At 40.5% G+C, this 21,694-nt stretch overlaps 1 protein-coding gene across 1 annotated transcript in view; it reads right to left on the reverse strand.

Annotated features, from left to right (window-relative positions):
- Nucleotides 1-7,711: 7,711 nt before the first annotated feature.
- The window catches only part of nol10 (nucleolar protein 10), a 35,153-nt gene continuing 21,170 nt past the window's right edge, over nt 7,712-21,694 (reverse strand). The window contains exons 14-21 of the mRNA XM_012881864.3: nt 15,688-15,814; nt 14,576-14,655; nt 14,381-14,479; nt 13,995-14,087; nt 13,536-13,712; nt 11,719-12,020; nt 11,535-11,637; nt 7,712-9,751 (exon numbers count right to left, since the gene is read on the reverse strand). Of these exons, the coding sequence (XP_012737318.2) occupies nt 9,608-9,751; nt 11,535-11,637; nt 11,719-12,020; nt 13,536-13,712; nt 13,995-14,087; nt 14,381-14,479; nt 14,576-14,655; nt 15,688-15,814 (1,125 nt within the window). The 3' untranslated portion in view covers nt 7,712-9,607. The remainder of the gene's footprint in view (nt 9,752-11,534; nt 11,638-11,718; nt 12,021-13,535; nt 13,713-13,994; nt 14,088-14,380; nt 14,480-14,575; nt 14,656-15,687; nt 15,815-21,694) is intronic.

A 21,694-nucleotide genomic window follows, 5' to 3' on the forward strand; every position in this document is an offset into this window, starting at 1 on the left:
GAGGCTGGGGTACTTCCCTTTACAACTTCCTGACTGACTGTCAGAAGCAGGTGAGGCTAGGGAAGCCTCTTTTCCCGCTCAAGAAGAATCAACACTGACGCCCTCAGGGGTGTGTTCTCTAACCATCTTCTCTTTTCTTTGTATAACAAGGACTGCCCACCTGCGGACCCATCTGTGAAACTCCTGAAGTTTGCACATGACACCACTGTCATTGGGCTGATCCACTGAGTCTGCATATACAGACATGAGGTGGATCGGCTGGTCCACGCGTGCGCCCAGAACCACCTGGAGCAAAACCTGCTAAGGACTGTGGAGATGACGGTGGAACTTAGAGGAATGTCCCTCACTCTGTCTCCCCCTCACTATCCTCAACAACAATGTGTCTACTGTGGGTCACTTCCAGTTCCTAGGAACCACCCGAGATAGTCCTCACACATTGACATCATCTGTAAGAAGGCCCAGCAGAGACTGGACTTCCTGTGGCTACCGATCATCGTCTACACTGCCTATATTCCATCTGTCTTGTGCTCATCCATCTCTGTGTGATTCAGTTTATCCACAAAACTAGTCAGGTCTGAACCGCAATGAACATTTAGAGCTGCAGAGAGGATTGTCAGGACTGACCTTCCATCCATGAATGACCTGTACAGGTCCAGGGCCAGAAAAGGAGCAGCTAAAATAGCTATCAACCCAACATATCCTCGTCACAGGTTATTCAGACTTGTACCTTAGGCCGGTGCTAAAGAGCACTGATGGCTATAAAGAGCTGTCGCAGATCCAGTTTCTATCTCCAGTCTGATGAACACTTTATAGTCAGGGTAGCCAGCTACGTATTCTACTGTGGAAAAAAAAACTCCTATACATACTTCCCCTGACCTTAATAATATTTTTTTCTGTTATAGATTGTAGTTTGCTGTTCTGCTTGCTGTTACTTGTCTGCCTGTTTTTCACACAATGTGAGTGTTGGAATCCAAAGTCAAATTCCTTGTTTGTAACGAGAAGCTTGGCAAAGAAAGATAATTCTGATTCTGAGGATGCCTGTGGAATGGAGATCAAATGCACTGGTGCACATTAGGGTTGGACGACAATTCAATAACGATGTATGTTGATCGATAGACATCTGGTACAATAGGATAAAAGGGTCAATAAAAATTTCAATAGAAGAACAGTTTTCCTTCCTTTTGCATTCTAGCACATCATGCAGGTGAATACTGCAGTCATTACATTCTCCCAACCAATCACAAGCACAGACCCAGAAACCCTCCGTCATCAAGCTCCACCCCCTTTAAAGAGTTTAAAGAGCATGTGTTCTTTTTTCTTTTTAAAAAGCTGGTTGAATATATCGTCCAGCCCTAGTACACATGTTCAACAACAGCAGTAACAACAGAGAGAGATACATGTTATGATCCATACCCTAAAGCATTAAGTTGTTAAAGATAAATTAAACAGGTAGGTGATTTTTAGAGTAAACTTCCGTTTTAATGGTGACCAGCCGGTAATACTAAGGACTAAGGCCTCCTATATATAATATATATAATATATAATATATATATGAATATATGCAGTGAAGATGGATGAGCAACAGAGTGGTGGGACAGAGGACAAGGTTGGCCATAGAGGAGCTACACAATGTAAAGGGAGCAACTGAAGGATGATAAATAAGAGTTTAAAATACAAAATAGCTTTTAAAAGTCTCCCAGTAGCAGTCAGCTGACACTGTCGAGCTGGTTTCTATTGTCACTCTGCATTAAGCTGCAACAAGCACCTGATTTATCCATTCATTTAAGCTGATTCACTCTGTTTAACCAATGGTTGGGTGATGTGTCAGAGGTCAGGGATTATAGGTGTTAAGACGTAAACAAGCAAAATCCGCAAAGGCTTGACCTCCATTAGATGAACATTTCTGGCTGACCCAGACAGAGACTGAGGAGAGAGGAAATGTCAGCGTCTCAACAGTTGGCTTCACAGATGAACAGATGGTGCAGGAGCTCGACAGTCTGGTGGGGTGTAGGTAAAACCTCCACCACCCATCACCAGTCAGACTCACGTCTCAAAACTGTAAAATAGCTGTATAAAGAGCTGCAAAAAATATCTACTTGGTTCCAGATTCCTTCTAGCATTTTACTTTGTTGTCACACTTACATGTTTCAACTACAGAACCTGTAGAATAAAGAAATCACTGAAAAAGAGCCTGTCTGACAACATGAAGCAAAACATCATCTAAAAAAAACTAAATCAAGGACAGATGGCAAACAAAGTCCATGACCTCTATAGGCTCGTCTGACTCAGCTCCTCCCTACTCGGTTTATCTTATGCCCGTTTTGTGATTCCCCCCCCACACACACACACACCTTCAAGTGTGGTTTGTGGTTTGAAAATAATAAAATTATATTTTGGTTTGACCAACTCTGTTCATAGTTTTCCTTGATATTACTTAGTGACCTATTTTTAGATACAGAACACACAAACACTGAATTCAAACTCAACCCTTTATTCAACCAACTTTTTACTAAAACTGCAAGTTTTTCAAAATTTAAAAGAAGGCGCGCTCCCTGAGCTCTTTGAAGGGTGCGGAGCTTGGTGACGTGCATTCCTTGGTCTGCGTTGTGATTCGTTGGTTGGATGTAATGACTGTAATATTAACCTACATGATAGGCTAGAATGCAAAAAGAAGGAAAACTTTTCTATTGAACTTTTTATTGACCTTTTTTTTCCCTATTATCGATGTACGTCTATCGATCGATATATATCGTTATTGAATTATCGTCCAGCCCTTTTGTCACTCTTCAGTTATTCTGGACTTCCTCAGAGAAAACCTTCTCATTTCTCCACCCCCCTCGGCCAATCGCTGAAAACTGGTGGGTTCACTCAAAACTCCTCTTGAGTCAGCTCGGTTTGACCCTGCTGATCAGCAAGCGCAGAGGAGCTGGCCCTGAAAAAACTCCTCCTGAAAAACTCGTAAGTGGGCGGAGCTGTGCAGTGCGCGGCTAAAACGAGCCGGTGGAACTGGGCACACAGGGAGCAAGGGTCACCCTTCACAAGTGTGGCCGGGCTACCATAAGGTGAAAACCCCAGCTGACCAAAAAAGGAAACAAATCTCCATCTCAAACATTTTGATGAACCACAAGAAAATGTATGGAAATATTCTGTGTACTGTTTAACTTTTTGGAAGCCTTAGTCTTATTATCTGGCCTAAAATAACCAAAGAAAGAAAGAAAGAAAATTAACATTATCATGACACGGTGGTGATAGTGTGATGGTCTGAGGCTGGTTTGCTGCTTCACAATCTGGAGGAATTGATTTGATGGAACCTTGAAGTCCGCTCTCTACCCGAAGTTACTTAAGAATGTTCGGCCACCAGTTCGGGACTTTAAGCTCTACGCTGCTGCTAATTAGGGGGAAATCAAGGTTGCTTGGGTTATGCAGCAAGTCCATCTCTGAATGGCATAAAAAGACTTTGGAGTGGTCTAGTTAATAATGTCTGGACTTAAATATGATAGACATGCTACAGCATGATTTAAAACAGTCCATTCATGATGGAAAATTCCTCATTGGACCTTAATTACACCAGTTCTGCAAAAAAGAGTGGGCCAAAAATCCTTCACAGTGATGTAAATGACTCACTGCTAGACATCAGAAATGCTTGAAAGCAGTTTTTGCGGTTATTAGGCTTGGGGGGGGGGGGGGGGGGGGGGGCAATTACTATTTTACATATATATATATGGCCAGGTTGGTTTGAATAGTGTTTTTAACCTTAATAACTAAAATCATCATCTGAAGACTGAGTTTTGTTTTTAGTCAGGCGATCTACATCTGATTCTGAAATTTGTCTGATGATCTGGAATGTGTGTAACAAGCAAAGCAAAAGCAGTTACGCAAGGGGCAAATAAGACAGAACAAAAAAAAAATATATATTTGTGAGCTGCAACAATGAGACTTTTCAGTGTCAAGTACATTCCAAGGAAATATAATGTTCCACATTTTCACCGAAACTGAAGACGGGGAATTGTAATTTAGGTTTGGCCGTCGAGTCAGGCATGTTACCACAATACCGTTATTAAAAAAGGAGTCAGTTAAAGGTCCGCTCTTGTCGTTGACTCATCCAGGGCTGGTTTCTTCACAGGGCTGATGTCATCTGACTGTTTTCTGTCTCATCTCTTTTACAGAAACTACAGAAAAAAAATCCTTTCTCTATATAAAAAATTACAATCACACTTTGATTTTAATTTTGTATATAATAGTGTGTGATGTAGTTTTATTAGTTTTAATGATTGCACCTTATATGAGAGGTACCCCTAATTTAATTGTACTGGTTTACTTACCTGACTCCGCCAGATAGATTTGCTCCGCATATCCATCTGGAAACCTTCCGTTGAAGTAATTTTGGGAAGGGGCGAAAATACTGGTTAGCTGATTGGCCTATGTTGGTGATAGACGGGCCAAATGAACCAATCAGATTCGTCGTCGCTCGTAACAGAGCGACGACGAAAACACAACCACAAGCCAAGCTACTCTTGCTGCTGCAGGTAAAGGCTCGTTAGCTCAGCAAAGAAATACTCTGTAATTCCGATAAAACTTGCTCGATAGCCACGCTAACGCTAGTTTCATCGGCTAAAGCCGCCATGCTGTTAAGACTGAACTGACGCGCTTCCCGTTGCGTCACACCTCAACCCGCCTCAAAGCCAACGCTGATTGGACGTTCGTTTGGTGAACGGCTCCAAATTTTCTTCAACGGAGAGTATCCAGACTGATCTGCGAGTGAAACGTTGAAAGCTCGCGAGATCAGGATGGTCTCACGAGGCTACTGGTTTACTGCACATTGAGAATGAAGTCATTCATTCATTATATTTTGAAGAGCTAAGGAAAACTGTTTATTCTATTTATGTTCAAGGAACACAACAAAAGCAAATTTCCATTTACAATAAGCATTGAAAAAATCTCCAACTGAAAGGACCTATTTCCCCTTTATTTCGCGTCTCGCAGAAGGAAGTTATGTTTTTTTTCTACTTACCAACTTCCGTATATGAAACCCTGATTGTTGGTGTATTTATGGTCATGAGAGTTCTTTGTATTCTGAAAATACATCAACAACTTAGGTTATATTATGTAATTATAGAAATTGCTTGACAACCATGGACGTATTGAACAAAGAAGGTTAAATGCAAAACGGCGCTCGGCCCAACAGCTTTCAGCTCATTTTGTTTCACATTGTTTGATCTGACTCTCTGCTGACTGATCGTATCTCCCTCTGTCAGCGCGGTTTCTCAACGGTTTGTGCTGCTGGCTGTGTGGAGAGAGGGACAAAAGTGACCACATTTTCACTGGACTATCTTTTGTGAGTCCTGCTGTTGGCGCGGAGCTCAGCTGAAAGGGCTGAGTCAGCTCGTTTTCCTCCTTTGATCCTTTTTGCAGGAAAAAAAGACACAGCCAGAAGAACAAACTCGCCGGCTCATGCTTTCAGGTGTCAGATCTCTGCCACGGACTCACAACGTTGCAGCAGGCCGACATGTAAAACAGTGAAATATTTGTGAACACAGCGTTAACCCTGCTAAGTAAACAGTTGCTTTGTGCAAGTTTCAAGGCTGAAAGCTGGTTTGCGGTCTGATGCTGCATCCAACTACAGTGTATTCAGTATCTTGCAGAAGTATTTACACTGAGCCTTTTCACATAATTGTTGCACTGCTACCCCAAACTTTAAAGTGTTTTGGGGGTATTTTATGTGTCAAACCAACACAAAGTAGTGCATAATAAAAAGTGGTTTTCATTTAACAAAAATCTAAGGAGTGTTGTATATATATATATATATATACATACATATATATATATATATATACATATATATATATATATATATACATATATATATATATATATACATACATATATATATATATATATATACATATATATATATATATATACATATATATATATATATATATATATATATATATATACATATATATATATATACATATATATATATATCACCTTACCCGAGTCAATACTTTATGGGGCCGCCTTTCACTGCAAGTACAGCTGCAAGTCTTTTGGTTTATAGCTCTGTTAGTTTAATGCATCGAGAAAACAATTTATCTGGCCCTTTGCAATATTTCTAAAGCTTGGTCATATTGGATGGAAAGCATGTCTGAACATCAGTTGTCAAGGCTTCCAACAAGTTCTCTCAGGTCTGGACTTTGACTGGGCCGTCCCAGCACGCGATTATGCTTTGATCCAAATCAGTGGTCTGCAACCTGTGGTCACACAGCCCCACTTGGCTCCTAATATGTTTGGCTAAAATGAATATAAGGAGCCATATAAAGGAACTAATTAAGGGGTTCAAATGAGCAAGAAAAAAAATCCAAGTCAGAGGTAAAACAATGAAACAAGGAATATTACTTTTGTTTAACATTTTTTAGGCTCTAAACAATGTCGTCTTCCTTTCCCATAAATAAGGAACTTTTCATTCAAGAAAATGTTTTTAATTCTCTGATTTTAAAAGTTTGACATTTTGCTTCATTTTAAAACCTAAAATAAAAGAGCTCTAAAATTGAGTTTCTTAAATTACACTATAACAGTTTATATTATAGGTGCTTACCGATCAAAAAAAAAAAAAAAAAAAGACTTGTTAGGGATGAGTTCTGTGGTGTCCTGCGTGTTTTAGGTGTGCCGGTTCAACACGGCTGAACCAAATGAATGCTTAATCAGCAGGCCTCTGCTGACCTTGATGACAGACTGAAAAGGTAAATCATTTATGGAATCAGATGTGATGGAGCAGGGAGGAATCTAAAACATGCAGGGGAGCCAGCCCTCCAGGACTGGAGCTGGACATGCCTGGTTTAGGGTCACTGTTGTGCTGTACCAGTCAAAAAAAGTAAATTATGCCTCTTACTTGTATTCTTCAGGGATCGCCCTGTTCATCTCCATCCGTCTTCCCATCAATCCTGACCAGCTTCACAGACCAAGCTGAAGAAAAGCATCCCCCTGACATGATGCTGCTGCCACCATGTTTCACCATGAGGATGGTGTTCAGGATGACTTTTCCTCCAAACATAATTTTTTTGCACGTAAAACGGGTTAAAAGTGTACTTTTGGTCTCATCTGACCGGATCACCATTTTTCACAGGTTTGTCAGATCCCCTACATACATAGATCGTCCCCTACATGGTTAATAGAAAACTTTGTAGGGGGACAAACTTTCTTCTGGCCACTCCTCCAATAAAGGCCAGATTTGTAGAGTGAAAGGTGGTGGAATCAGTTGACAGTTGCCTTGTCTATTTTTATCACATATTTTATTTACATGTAAACATATATATTTTTTTAGAGATAAAATGGCGTCTCTGAATAACAATAAGCGGTTAGAAATGTTATGTAACAGTATCTGGAAGTCATGTCTATAAGAAGAAAGGAATGACCTGAAACCTGAGATGCATCACCCTTTAGTTGATGTGACATTTTTGAAATGGATGCAGCCTAAACACCCATCCCGGTTGTCTTAAATGATGCCTTGTGTTACTTTGTTCAGATTGTCGTTTTATTTTAGTTTTCAGCGACCTACTTCTTTGCTCCTAATTGTTGGTTGCCACGGTGAAGCGACGGCTTTGTGGAGGGAAAGGCGACGGGGCGTCTGCAAGGGCAGCGATGTTGATGTGTTGCACAGAGAAACAGCACGGCTGATGTGCCAACACAAAGGAGGAAACGAGGCTACAGGTTAGTCATCAAGACCCATTTACACTCTGTTCTGATGACACAAGCACAATTTAAGCAATAGCCTTTTCTCTATTTACAAAGCAGGATGACTGGACAGGCGTGCCCTCCAATCAGATGAAAGTGAAGATGGGGATTAAAGGTAGGAAATTGTCACACATTCAGGATAAAAAATAATCAACTTGAACATTGAAATGTTGCAATACATTCTGAAAGAGTTCCACAATGTTTGGAAATTGACTGACGAGTTACATTGCTGGAAGTCCAGGTTTGAACAAAAGTAGAAAAAAAAATGCAAATTAAGAGAATTTAACAAGCAAAAACCTGACAGACGAATGATATGGGAATTATGAAGCTGTCACCAGATGAGTTTTAATGAGCCTGAGAGCCAATAGCTCCTTTATATTCTAAACTTATCAATTCTTCAGCAGTATAACTAGATTTTCTCCTCTTATTCCTGATCTGCGAATCCTAATCAGGTGGAAACGAGACTAAAGACCAGATACGATTGACAGCTTTGGCAGGGACCCGCATATTTGATTCTATTAGTAAGTGTCTTCCCATTGTTGATGTATTTTTATTTTTAAGGGGGATGACACATTTTTCTGAGTTTTAAAGAGGCTGACGAGGATAATCAAGGTAATCAATTACGATTTTATTAAATGTCCTCCATCCAGGCCATTGTAGAGACATCCTCTTCTCTAGAGTTTCTCACAGGATAAATCGGGGTGGGCTGCGTTAAATGCGCCGGAGAAACAGATGCATGACAACAACTTCTACTTTGACTGGCTGCAGATCTAAAAGGTGCTTGTTGTACTACTCATCTGGGCCATCAAAAACTCCCTCCATGACTTGTTTTCAGATGTGATGTGATGGCGATGTCTCACCAAACACAGATAGAATAGATTTCTTATCACAGTGATACCATGGTAATAATAGCCGAGTCACACTGGACCTCAAGTAGCTTAGATTCTGTGCCTCTCTTCCTTCAGTATCTGAAACATTGATTTCCAAATGAAATGCAAACTTTACTTTTACTGAAAAGAGGACCTTGGACTACTGAGCAACAGTCCATTGTTCATTTTCTCCTTAGCCCAGTGATTCATGGATGCGTCTCTGTGGGGTGGTTCTTGAACACATTTTTTCCTTCCACTAAACTTTCCCTTATAATGCTTGGATACAACATTTACACTTTCCTTTGGACGTTACCATTAAGCACAAAAGGCAATGATTTGAAGCACATTCACAGCTCTTAATTATGTTGAGTGGCCACTATAAACTAGGAGCCTTTTCACAGCTTTAACCATGATACAACGGTATTGATATGAGGGTAGAAGACAATTTGGTTGAGAAATATCGAAAATATTATTCTGTTTTAATAAGGTAAAGCTTTTTTTGCTCCATCCTTTTTTTTTTGCAAAGAAATAAAAAAGTTGTTTAAAAAAAAAAGCAATACAAGACCGCACAAATGTAAATCTTTCTACGAATATACTGTAAAAGTCAAATAAAGATATTATTCATTAACAAAATTATGGATAAACACATTATAAAAATATCAAAACAGATTTGTTCGTCTGCTCTAAACCTGGCTTTTTGAGGAGTTTCCTGTGAAATCTCAACCAACTGATGATCACGACTCAGACGCACCATCTTGCTTTAACATTCATTCAGGCACTGACAGACGTAATCTGTTTTTAATATGCATGCTGCTCACAGACAGGAGGCTCAGACCACCCAGGAGCCAGACAGCTCTATCACTAAATCAGTACGAGACGTTTTTTTTCCTGGTCTCGCGGCCTGACTTCATCTCTCCAACCACTGGCAGGAGGAGACAAGATGGAAAAAAAATCAAAGAAATGTTTGATCCAAGTTTGTACATTGGATCATGTGGTGTCTCTTTTCAGTAGTGGACACTTCCTCTTCCTCTCCCCCTCCCCCATCCTCTCCCACGGGCGCTGCTCAGGTGTCCGGCGGAGCGTCTCAGCTTCTTCCTCTCCTCGTGGTGTTCCCTCTCCGCCTGCTGCTGCTTCCTCTGCTGCTCCGACTGCGGAAAGCAGAGACATAAATGAGAACTTTTTCAGTCTGAGGAAGGAACTTCACCGCCTGAATTTAAAATTATTCTGCTAACGTGTAAAGCCCTTAATAATCAAGCTCCATCATATATCAGAGCTCTGATTACCCCGTATGTTCCTAACAGAGCACTTCGCTCTCAGACTGCAGGTCTGCTGGTGGTTCCTAGAGTCTCTAAAAGTAGAATGGGAGGCAGATCCTTTAGCTATCAGGCTTCTCTCCTGTGGAACCAACTCCCAGTTTTGGTCCGCGAGGCAGACACCCTATCTACTTTTAAGACTAATCTTAAAACTTTCCTTTTTGACAAAGCTTATAGTTAGAGTGGCCCATGTTACCCTGAGCTACCTCTATAGTTATGCTGCTATAGGCTTAGGCTACTGGAGGACATCAGGGCCTATTTTTCTCACTCTATTGAGTTCTACTGTTCACCAGTTTTGCATTGCTTGTCATCATTTCAGCTTTTAACTTTTTGTTCTCTCTCTTTTTTTCTTCATAGTAGGTACACCTGGTCTGGCGTTCTGTTAGTCGTCATCCAGAGAAGACAGATCACCCGCTATTACCTTCTAATGTAGAATAGATTACTGAATCAATGTGTGCTTCTGTGCTTTTTTTGTCTCTCTTGTTGTGTCTCTGCTCTGTCTTCTCTAACACACAGTCGGTCGAGGCAGATGACCGTTCATACTGAGCCCGGTTCTGCTGGAGGTTTTCCTTCCCGTTAATGGGGAGTTTTTCTTCCCACTGTCGCTTCATGCTTGCTCAGTATGAGGGATTGCAGCAAAGCCATGTACAATGCAGACGACTCTCCCTGTAGCTCTACGCTTCCCCAGGAGTGAATGCTGCTTGTCGGGACTTTGAAGCAATCAACTGGTTCCCTTATATAGGACATTTTTGACCAATCTGTATAATCTGACCCAATCTTTATAATCTGTTTGATTTTGACTTTGTAAAGTGCCTCGAGATGACATGTTCCATGAATTGGCGCTATATAAATAAAATTTAATTGAAGTGGTTGTCTAGATTCCTTTTGGTTCCCTGTCCTATTCTTTTTTTTTTGTTACTTCCATTTTCAATATTACAACAGTTTGTTTTTCAATATAAAATACCTATTAAAAATTTGTTTTAGTAGAAAAAGACTTTCTTTTCTAAACCTTAAAGTGAAGTTTATACAGCGTACAGCTAATTTACCACGGACAATGTTATAGGCGGTAAAAAAGAGAAAATCTCCACCGTTAGAAAACTGCAGCAACAAGAGGCATTTTAGCATCACAAAGTCTCCATAATAACCATGAACCAACCAGTTGTCTGGGAGACAGGCAAGAAAAAAGCCTTTTCTATCCAAACATCATTTATGAGTCGAGTTTGCTAAACAGATTTTAAGTGAGAAAGATTGGGAGCTTGAGCTTTCCAACAACAAACACTCCAAATGGGTCTGATGAGACACAAAGGCTGAAAATGTAGAAACACAGCTCATGCCCACCATGATGATGTGGACCTGCTTTTCTTTCATAGGCCTTTGTTTTTAACTTAAACCGATAAAGGAAACTGTTTTTTAACCCAGTATGTTTATTAGCTTCCTGCTGATGATCATAAAGGTCGTCACAACTCGCTCCCCTTCACCTTTAAGCTGCTCTACGAGTCGCTTCATTTACAGTTAACATCAAACCCTTTTTTTTTTTTGTGCGTGCCACTCTGCTGAAGCGAAACCATGTGAAACATTTACAGAAGCAACATTAGTGCTGGATTATTTGCACCCGTACCTTTTTGAGAGTGAACGTCAGCTGTTTGCTGCCCACCGCCGTGTCTACTGTGTTGACGGTTCCTGAGTTTTCCTCCAGCTTTAGCCGCTCCTCCAGAGAAGCCCTGAACCAAAACAGGACGGTTAGCAAACGGGGGCGACGAGGACGCCACAAATCAGAACCCTTCTCAGAAAACAGGACGCACTTCTGCAGTTTCTGCTTGCGGGCCATGTCGCCAAAACTTCTGAACTCCTCTCCGGCTTTGATCTGATAAAACTGCGGCTGGCTCGTCTTCTTTCTCTCGGCTTTCTCTCCTTCGCCCTCTTTCTGCTCCAGCAGGACGGTGTTCCGGTCGGCCTCCTTCCTCTCCAGCCGCCGGCGGTCTCTGCCCTCCTGCCACAGCAACCGCCGCTGCTCCCGCACCTCCTCCACCCAGCTCTTGTCGTCGTCGGAGCTGTCCTCCTCGGAGCTGGCTCGCCCTTCTGGCTCCTCTTCTTCATCAGCCTCCTAAACGGAGAAAATTATTCTCGTGACATATCGTACTAGATAATCGTAAAGTATTCCCCTTTAACGACTGCCGTCTATCTTTTTAAAACACCTCACTTGTGGTGTAGCTACAGTAAAGCCAGACTAACAAAAAAAAAAAAAAAAAAACATGAATTTTTATAGGATGGATTACAGATCATATTTAAGCCTCCAAAATTTGTCTAATGTAATGTTCCTAACTTTTAACGTTTAACCGAGAAACTTCAGAAATAAACGTATCTTTCCTTGACTTAAATGCAACCTTGTAAGATGTCTGATTGTAAAAACTCAAAGTTTTGGGTGAAAAAGGTTCCTGTAAGTCTGTTAATATGAACCATTATGGTATGTAATACAGGTAAATAATATGAGCAATATGACTCATAGTAACTCAAGAAAAATACTTGATTTATGCCAATTGCTTCTTGAACCGCCATAATTATCAGCATCAGTAGTAAAGATGGGCATAAAGCCCTTTACTAAGATGATTAGCGGGTCTAAAAACCATGACCTGTTGTTTCACTGGGGTATGACTACAAGGTTCCTACACAATTCAAACTTGTTCAGACTCAAATTTCTATAATTTAATTTTTCTGCCGTTTTTAGAACATTCTGGACATTGGAAAACAAAATATTAAGCTTTACCTGACTGAATAGTAAAAAACATGAAACAAATCAATGCTGAAAATGGCTTATTATAGGGCTATTTCACAACTTTTAGGACATCTGGACAAAAACAAACTACTCTAATTAAAAACTTATCAAACTCTTGGACTTGTAAGTACTGATAAAAAAGTAAACTAGTCTAATATAAATGCAGATTGTTTATAAGGACAATTTTGTTTTATAACAAGCATTAGTCCCATCTTGAAACCAATAAATTAAATGGGAGCCATCCCAGGAAATAGCCTTTCCTTTTCTGTCCTACCATCACTGTGTGGCTCAGTCAGATGGGGTTAAGAGGGAAATGTTGGCAGAATACATTCCAGGAGTCTTCCTTGTCAAACACATAGTAAGTATTTCCGATGTGGGACAATAAAGGAGTATTTTGTCTTAAATGGAGAAGAGGAAAACACTTGATTCACACTGCAAAGCACAGCAGAGGATCTGTGATGCTGTGGGCCTGTTTCTGTTTTGAACCTTGTTAGAGTGCACAACATCATAAACACAAATATAGGGACATTTAAAATAAAAATCAGTTAAGATGGCTACAAACTGATTCCTTTGGGCAGAATAATGGCCAAATCAACAGCAGACCAAAAAAATCTAGTGACCTCATTCTCAAGTCCTAAACCCTATAGAAAAACAATCTAAGCAACTTCATTACTCTCCTTTTGCCCATCGTTACCAGTGATATGAAGGAAGGACGGCTGGATCCCCAAATTATGTTCTTTGTATGAACACCTTTAGTCTTTTTCTCCCCTCCATGTCAGAATCAACGAACATTAACTCTGACCTCTGAGGGAAAAGTCAGTATCCTACCGCGGCATTAAACCTCACCTGTTGGACCGCGGCCTCCTGCTGAGCCAGCAGCCGCAGCTTCTTCTTCCTTTTCTGCCCCACCTTGGACACGATGGGGTTGAGCAGCCGGAACTCCTCGCTCTGCTCGTCCACCTGGAAGTCCGGGTTCTCGAACATCACCTTGAAGCGGTCGTCCCCCAGAATGCTGGGGACATCCTGCGGAGGTGACCAAGAGGACAGGCAAGGGCTGAAGGGTCAAGGAATCATATTTATTCTCTGACTTGAGGTCTGAACTGGGCCTACGTCTGTCGGAGCAGACTGGTTAGGCCTGTAAAAGAAGTTAGGACACGATGAAGAAGACGGTTTGGAACATTTTGTTACAGTTTCAATAAAACCTGATGTCAGTTTACCATGAACCAAAAACAAAGTCGTCATTTCTGAGCAGAGAAAGGGAGAGGTGTGTCCTCTCTGATGTGTGTTGTCACGTTTTTTTCCTACCTTGCCCTTCTTCTTCCGAGAAGCCAGCTCTGCCTCTTGGTCGCCCTCCTCCATCAGCTTGAGAGCCAGCTCCTTGTTCACCTTCGGCAGCTTCTATAGCGTCATGACAAAAGGTTCGTCTTGGTTACAAACTATCTCAAAGTCTGCAGCCCACATCCTCTTATTACATTTCTAGATAGCATTGTTTCCAAGAGCTCATGATGCGTTTCCACGTCTGAACCAGTTAAGACATGACGAGAGGGTGAACAACAGCTCGGCTGGTTGAAACGAGAGGAATCCTGTTTGAAAGGAGCGGCTACTTCCACGAAATGCTCTCGATGCCGACTGAAACAGTTCACGGAGAGCAGAGCTCCTACAAAGTTCAGCGTCTTGCAGGCGTTCCTCACCTGAACGTTGACCCTCTGCGTTCTGGACTCCTCGATCTTCTGCCGGATCTTGTCCTTGCGGTACTCCTCGTACGCGAAAGGATTAGCCATGGTTTTCACCTGAGAAAGAACCAAAAGCGATGCTGTTAGAGCTTTTTGGACACCGTCTGATCCCCTTTAGAGTGAAACAACCTGATAAAGCAACAAACAGCCCACCTTGTGATACAGCCTTATGTCCATGAAGAAGCCGTGCATGTAGGCTCTCAGGAGAGATGATCCCACCAGGTGAGACAAACCTGGGGGGAAAAAATTTAAAAATGACATTAGAAAAACATTAATGGTTTTAATTTACATTCATTGTTCCTTAAAGATGAACGTTACTGATTCTATCTTCGGTTCTTTGGGCCAAAAATATAATCTTATGTGGAGCGTTCATATACATCTTTCACAGATTTACATTTTCTATGTTTTTTATTCTTTTTAGACACATTTTAAACAATAAACACCACGGTTTAAAGAGAATTTAAGGCTTTAAACGCAAAACCTGCGCAGACTGTAAGGAAGGAGATAGATGGATGGATGGCTAAATATCGGGATGATAATAGATGTGTATTAACAACATGCGTATCTCTGCATGGACAGAAATGAATGGAGAGACAGACGAAAGGACAGATGGACAGAGAGACAACCTTTCACCAGTTTCTCGGCCACTTTATTTGGTGTATATGGCACCCAGAGGCTAAACCTTAAAGAATGTTCTTTTAGTGCCATTTTAACACCGGCAATGACTCGCACATCACCTACGTCTCTACATGTTGATGAACAAAGAATTTTGAACCTAGATTCCTCTCCGAATCCTGACTCCTATCGATATTTAGGCCTCTATAATGCCTCAGTACAATGTCTAGATTAAGGCCGAGCCTATAGCAGCTGGAACAGAATGTGGAGCAACCTGCTTTTTCCTGGAACTTCTCTCAGTAAACTCAGTAGAACCCTGCCTGGTTATGTAAGAGCCGCAGAATGAGACTCCTGTAAATCAACAGCGCCGTCCCTGAGGACCCCCCCACCCCCACCCCCCCTTTATTCCACACCAACCAACCACCATCCTGCTTTCCTGTCATTTGATCTCTTTAGTGCTGAGCCTGCATTCCAGTGTTCATTCAACCCCTCCAGGGTCCTCCGCCCACATACCTAAAGCCTCTCAATCGATCCCCGGGCCTCTGCTCAGATACTCCGGAACCAACGGAGGCTCACTTTTGAGTCTCGGCTCTCGGGATCATGTCGCGTCTCATCTTTAAAGCATTTATTACACTGCGGCCACGGCTCACCCAGATTCTCCAGGTCCTTCCTGGTGACGAACTTGTAGTCGTCGTAGACAGTGGACTCCGGGCTCTCCTCCAGCTCCTCCGTCAGGCTGTCCAGGAACGAGCACCAGCGAGGAGCGGGGCCCAAAGCCTGGACACAAGAGCGGCACACATGAAACGGGGCCCATGATTTAGATGGTGTAGAGAAATCTGCTGTTTATTTGTTAAGAGAGAAAAAAGAATAATTGACCAACGGTTCCCGCTGGCATTTTTATTCCGGTCACAAGTGAATCACGCGTCTTTTTAGAGACTCACGGTGTCTCTAAAACACTTGCGATACACTGAAATAACTCTTCAAAGGATGAGTTATGTACACAGAAGTAAAGCAAGTTTGTCACAGAAGTGACAAATGTTTGGTTTGCTGGGGGACATTTTCACCCTTGGGTTTAAAACCATTTTCAGTCAAAGAGTTCCTGCTAAGCGGCTAGAAACGGCTGTCAGGAAACCAACTGAACAAGATTTTAATTGTTCCTTACTTGCCTCCACCCGCCTGGTGTCTTATTAAAAACACCCCACAGGTACTGAGATTCAACTCAAGGGCTTCAAGCCAAATCCACACCTTTCCTTAACTAGATATTTTAACAATTTAGGAGACCAAATAAAAAAAATATATAGATATTAAGGTTTTCTATGAGTTTCTGACAGATTATTATTATTTTTTTTTACACAGAGCTCAGGTTTTAAATATGGAACCTGCAAAAGCTGTAGGATGGAAAAACAAATGAATGGACGGATGAAGAGACTGTCTGACATAGGAATGAATGGATGAATGGACAGATGGATGGAGGGATGGATACCATCTAATCTAAACCCGTAGACACACAAAAACATGTTTAAAGAATGCGCAAACTACTAATATTTATCCTTTTTTTATATTATCTGCTATTGAAGCAGTGGAAGACCCATTTTATCAGATTGGCTGTTAGCTAGTTTAATGCCGCTTCATCTCTTTTTTTATGTTTTCACTTTGTGTTGTTTCATTGTGAAACACTCTGTATTTCCAAAAAAAAAAGTAAAAAACAAAACAACTGGGCTTGTTTTCCGAAGTTTTAAGATGTTTCGCTTCCTATCCAGGAAGCTTTCTCAATTCAAAAAGTCTGGAGTAATAATTAGGCGTATCAACCTTTATACTTCTGCCCAACAAATGCCTTGTAATGGCTTAGATATGCAAATTGAACAGAAACAGGTCTAAGCAGGTCCAAATTCAACAGGTTCTGTTCAACTTTTCTGTTGAAAAGTAAAATAAACAAACAAAAAAAACTGCTTAGATAACATGCAAATTCAACAGGTTCTGTTGAATTTTCTGTTGAACATGCAAATTCAACAGGTTCTGTTGAATTTTCATGTTATCCAAGCAGTTGTTTTGTTTTTTTTACTGTTTTTTGATTGACAATGACTTGGATCACTGAGAATCTTCACCAGCATGACGCACTCTGTGGTTTTTATCCTGTGAAAGGTGCTGTATAAATAAAGTTTAGTTACTTACTTATTAATGTTGAGTTAATTTGCAACATTTAAAACTAATGAACCAAAGCAGAACAATTTTCATTGTTAACATTTTGTAAAGAGAGGTCCCTCCCAATTCAACTCAATTCAATTTTATTTATATAGCGCCAATTCATGAAACATGTCATCTCAAGACAGTTTCCAAAGTCAAGTCCCAGTATTGTTACATTCAGATAATTTCTGATATAAATGAACAGGAACTATATATATATATATATATACATGGCTGTGCTTACCCATTTTAGGATTTATTTTATGACCATGATGTTTATTTCTATGTTTCTATGTTAAATGTGTTGGAAATAAATATGTTGAGTTAAGAAAGTTTTAAGGTTTCAGTGTAAAATTTGACCACAGTTAAATAACTTTTTACAAATCACCGCTGCACCTTATCCTGCAATTTACTGTAATTTACTGCCACTCACTGTTGTTTTTTCAAGCTGTATGCAAAGAAATTTAATTCTGTACGCAGTGTGCATACAAAATGACAAATAAAATTGTCTAAGTCTAAATAAATAGTTTGACCTAAAATGCCCTGGAAAGTCAGAGTAAGTCAATTCTGGGCAGATGTAAAGGTACTTTAAAACTTTGTAACTTTTTTCATAGGTTATAAAAATTGTTTAAACGTGTTTAAACCCTTTATTAAAACTTTGTAACTTTTTTCATGGGTTATAAAAATTGTTTAAACGTGTTTAAACCCTTTATTAAAACTTTGTAACTTTTTTCATGGGTTATAAAAATTGCTTAAACGTGTTTAAACCCTTTATAAAAATGCCTAAGCTATTGCGATTAAAAAAGGAAAACAAGTGAAACGTTGGTATTGATTATTGAAACCTGGGTAAGCTTCGGACTTTGCTCCCTCTTAAATTCCGGCGCTTTGCTGACGTCTTTATTTACTGGCCGGAGCAGCGATAACATCAAGCGTAATCTTTGCTCAACCGATGATGTAATTATCCTGGAATATCTTTGGGTATCTTGGCTTGATTTCTAACCCTCTCCATCGACACGTAAAAGCCAATCTCACGGCAACATTATGTGACTGAATCGGGAATCAATGACTGAAACTAATAATAGTTCTAAGAGTAGAACGAGACACCGGTCCAGCAGAGCATCAACTCCTTTGTAGGAGGGCAGGCAGATGCTCACTCACGCTGACAGCTGCTTGGTGCAAACTCCAGGTTGACTCAGGAGAAAAAGTCCTGTCACTTAGGCCACAGTAAACACGACCCAGAGTCCAGGCATTCTTCGGATCACTCACAGCGGATAAAGCTGATCAAGTCTCTTCTGCAGGAAATGCCTCAAAAAACGTCAGCAACAGCCTGCGTTTACAAGTCTGAGTGCATTTTAGCTTGTTCTTGGGAATGTTCCCCTTCGAGTTCGGTAGAAACACGCGACAAAGAAATGCTTGCGGCACGTAAAGACTGATCTCAGAGCAGAACTGCACTTCTCGGAATAAATTCATCACACTGTGAGGATGAAAGCGGAACAAGAACACCAGGTGCTCGCATGGATAAACAGGTTCTGACACAGACAAGAATTTTTAACTTAAAGCAATCGATTTACCAGCTGAAGCCTGGCACAAATGAACTTCCGTCATAAACAAGATCAATCAATCTACTTTCATCACTTCACCACAAAAGAACATTCTTTAGATTTGATTACATTTATAGGGTTTATTATTTGTATATGAACTGCAACAACCTCTCTGTCTTCATCTAACACTCCCTGTAAATACACTTTAGTTACAAACATTGATTTTAATCCAGCCCCAACAGCACAACCGCAACTCAGCTAAGGTGCTACTGACCAGACAACGGAGATTCTCACCCCGTTTTGTTCCCTTTAGTTTGTTTATTCGTAGTAAAACCCAACTTTTATGGCTTAATCTTGAGTTTTATTTTAGGAGCTAAACAGAGATGGTCCACAGGCTGCCTCTGGGTTGATAAGGTTTACTAAATGCTATTTCTTTTAACGTACAGAGCCTGATTGTGCTGAACTGTTGAGTGAATTTGACGGGAATCAAATCTGAATCTGACTATTTTGAGACATAATTTGAATGAGATGACTTGCATGTAACTGAGCTGAAATCACTTAGATATGAGTTACTGTTTAAACTCCACTACCCATAGAATCACAGGTGTGGCTTTAAAAAAAAAAAATCTATATATATATATATATATATATATATATATATATATATATATATATATATATATATATATATATATATATATATATATATATAAATACTAAATATTTGGTAAACTTTTAAAAGTTGCTATAAAATGTTATCATAAAAACAGTTTTCATGGAATCTGGTGAAGCCAATATTGTCACCTTGAAGTTGTATCTAGGATGGAAGGTTCATCCAGCCAGGAATGCCCTCATTTACACAAAGCAGAGCTGAATTTATAGTAAACAAACAGTTTTCAGCTCTGAGTCAGAGCACACGCTGCTCGCTCTCTGAAACCAAAAACTAACTGCCTTCCCTTCTTTTGCTGCTTGCTTCTACAGGTTCAGAAGTTTAAATACAGCCATGTCATGCAAAAATAATAAATAATTTCAGACTTCTTTTCAGGATTAACCGCTTATGCAACAAAAATGTAGAAAGAACAGAGTGGACGAGTTGGAATTTAATGTTAATTTTCTCTAAAATCAAAATCCTAAAATACTTAACAGGTTGCAGAGAAACTAGATGCTGTTTGTAGTGATCATTAATGTCCTGGCTGCATATTTGACCCCTCAGCTTCGCAGGATTAGTACATCCTGTTTTAATTGGGTGGTTTAAATGTCCAGACATACTTTTTTCCCCACATAGACCATACATTTTGGTGGAGGTCAGACCATTCCAGGGTATCCAGTGTATTATAAGCCTGGTGGGCCGCCAGTCTTTACTCGACCCACCTTTGTTTATTTGAAATACCTCGATGTTTTAGAGCGACATAAAACGGACGGTAAAGTTCATGTCTGAGAGAAAACCTCCCGGTGTAAATAAGCTAACGCGTTAGCGGTTATTAGCTCGGCGCACACAACGCTCACGCTGAGGAAGTTTTCTGGGGGAAACCCTGCATTACAACATCAACCTTTGCTCAATGTTAGCCTGTTTTATTCATCCATAACCATTTTGATGACTGTAACAAACTTAACCATTGTGCTGTTGATGTGAGATGAAGTCGAAGAAATTCATTCTTCTTTATTGCGACCATTTTGTGTGAATCAGTACCAGTGGCAGAACAGCACCCCCACAGCATCATACCACCACCACCATTCTTGACAGCTGGTGTATTCTTGAGCTTGAAAGCATTACCTTTACGCCTTCACACCTCTTTTCGTCTCTCAATCTGTCATGTTTTTTTCTAGGAGTCAGTTTTGGTCATTTGTTTCCTGGTTGGGAATCCTCTCAGTCCATGTTGATGGTAACTGCCACTGGCTCCTGGTTTTTAAAGGATCTTCCAGTTTATGATGGGCTTAATGGTTCCAACGCTGCAGTTGTTTCCTTCTATTGGGGGACGTTTGGTCAGATGAGTGAAACTTTGACACACCTGGGTCTTCCAACAGGACCAAACAAGAATCAAAACTGATTTTTGGAAAGGATAAAGCAGGCTAGCATTAGGCTTCTGGAGCAGCCTCTAACTTAACCCTACTGAAAATCATGGACCATAATTAAAGGTCAAGAGACCACCCACTTTAAATGGACTCTAACTTTTTAGACCTTTTGGCCCTCCCAGTTTTAAATGCACTTGAGAACAACATGCAACAACATGACAATTGATCAGGCGGCGGCAGGTTCAAACGTGTTAGCTTTAGCTGTCAATTCATACATCTCATATTAAATGATACTATGTATTCTTCGGTGATGGTAATAAGGTGTTGGTTGTTTGTACCTGTAATACTTTATTGGTTGGTTTTGCTGTTCTTTTTATATATCTCTCTGCAGGTGTAGACGCAGACTCTGAGGATGTTATTTTGTTCTCTCCTCTCCTCTATTTTTGTCATCTTGTCTCCCTTTTGGCATTATGTCTCATCTTTTTCTCTTCATCCTTTGCTCTTCTACCTTCGCATTTCGTGTCCATTGAATTTAAACAGTCCAGATTAAAATAAAGGTATTTGCATATAAATCAAGCGGAGCACTATGGCGGAAGCAGTAAAGCTCCACTTGTGAAAGTAAATCTGTTGGGCTCCCTTTGGCATTAAGACATGAAGGCAATGTTCACAATGCAGGCAAACGTGACCCAAATCCGATCTCTTTGCCCATATGCGACCTATTTCTGTCTTTTTTACGGCAGTGTAAACGGCCCAATTCCAATCTTTTCACACCCCCAAACAATCTGATTTGTGCCACTTCCATATGTGGTACCAATTTGGATACATATGGAATTTTTTTTTCAAAACATCTGCTGTCTGAATGGTCCTGTCACATTTTATCCATCTTTTTATGTCGCTCTCCTGTCTCTTGCTACACATT

Source organism: Fundulus heteroclitus, unplaced genomic scaffold (assembly GCF_011125445.2).
Source record: "Fundulus heteroclitus isolate FHET01 unplaced genomic scaffold, MU-UCD_Fhet_4.1 scaffold_55, whole genome shotgun sequence".
Taxonomy (NCBI): Eukaryota; Metazoa; Chordata; class Actinopteri; order Cyprinodontiformes; family Fundulidae; genus Fundulus; species Fundulus heteroclitus.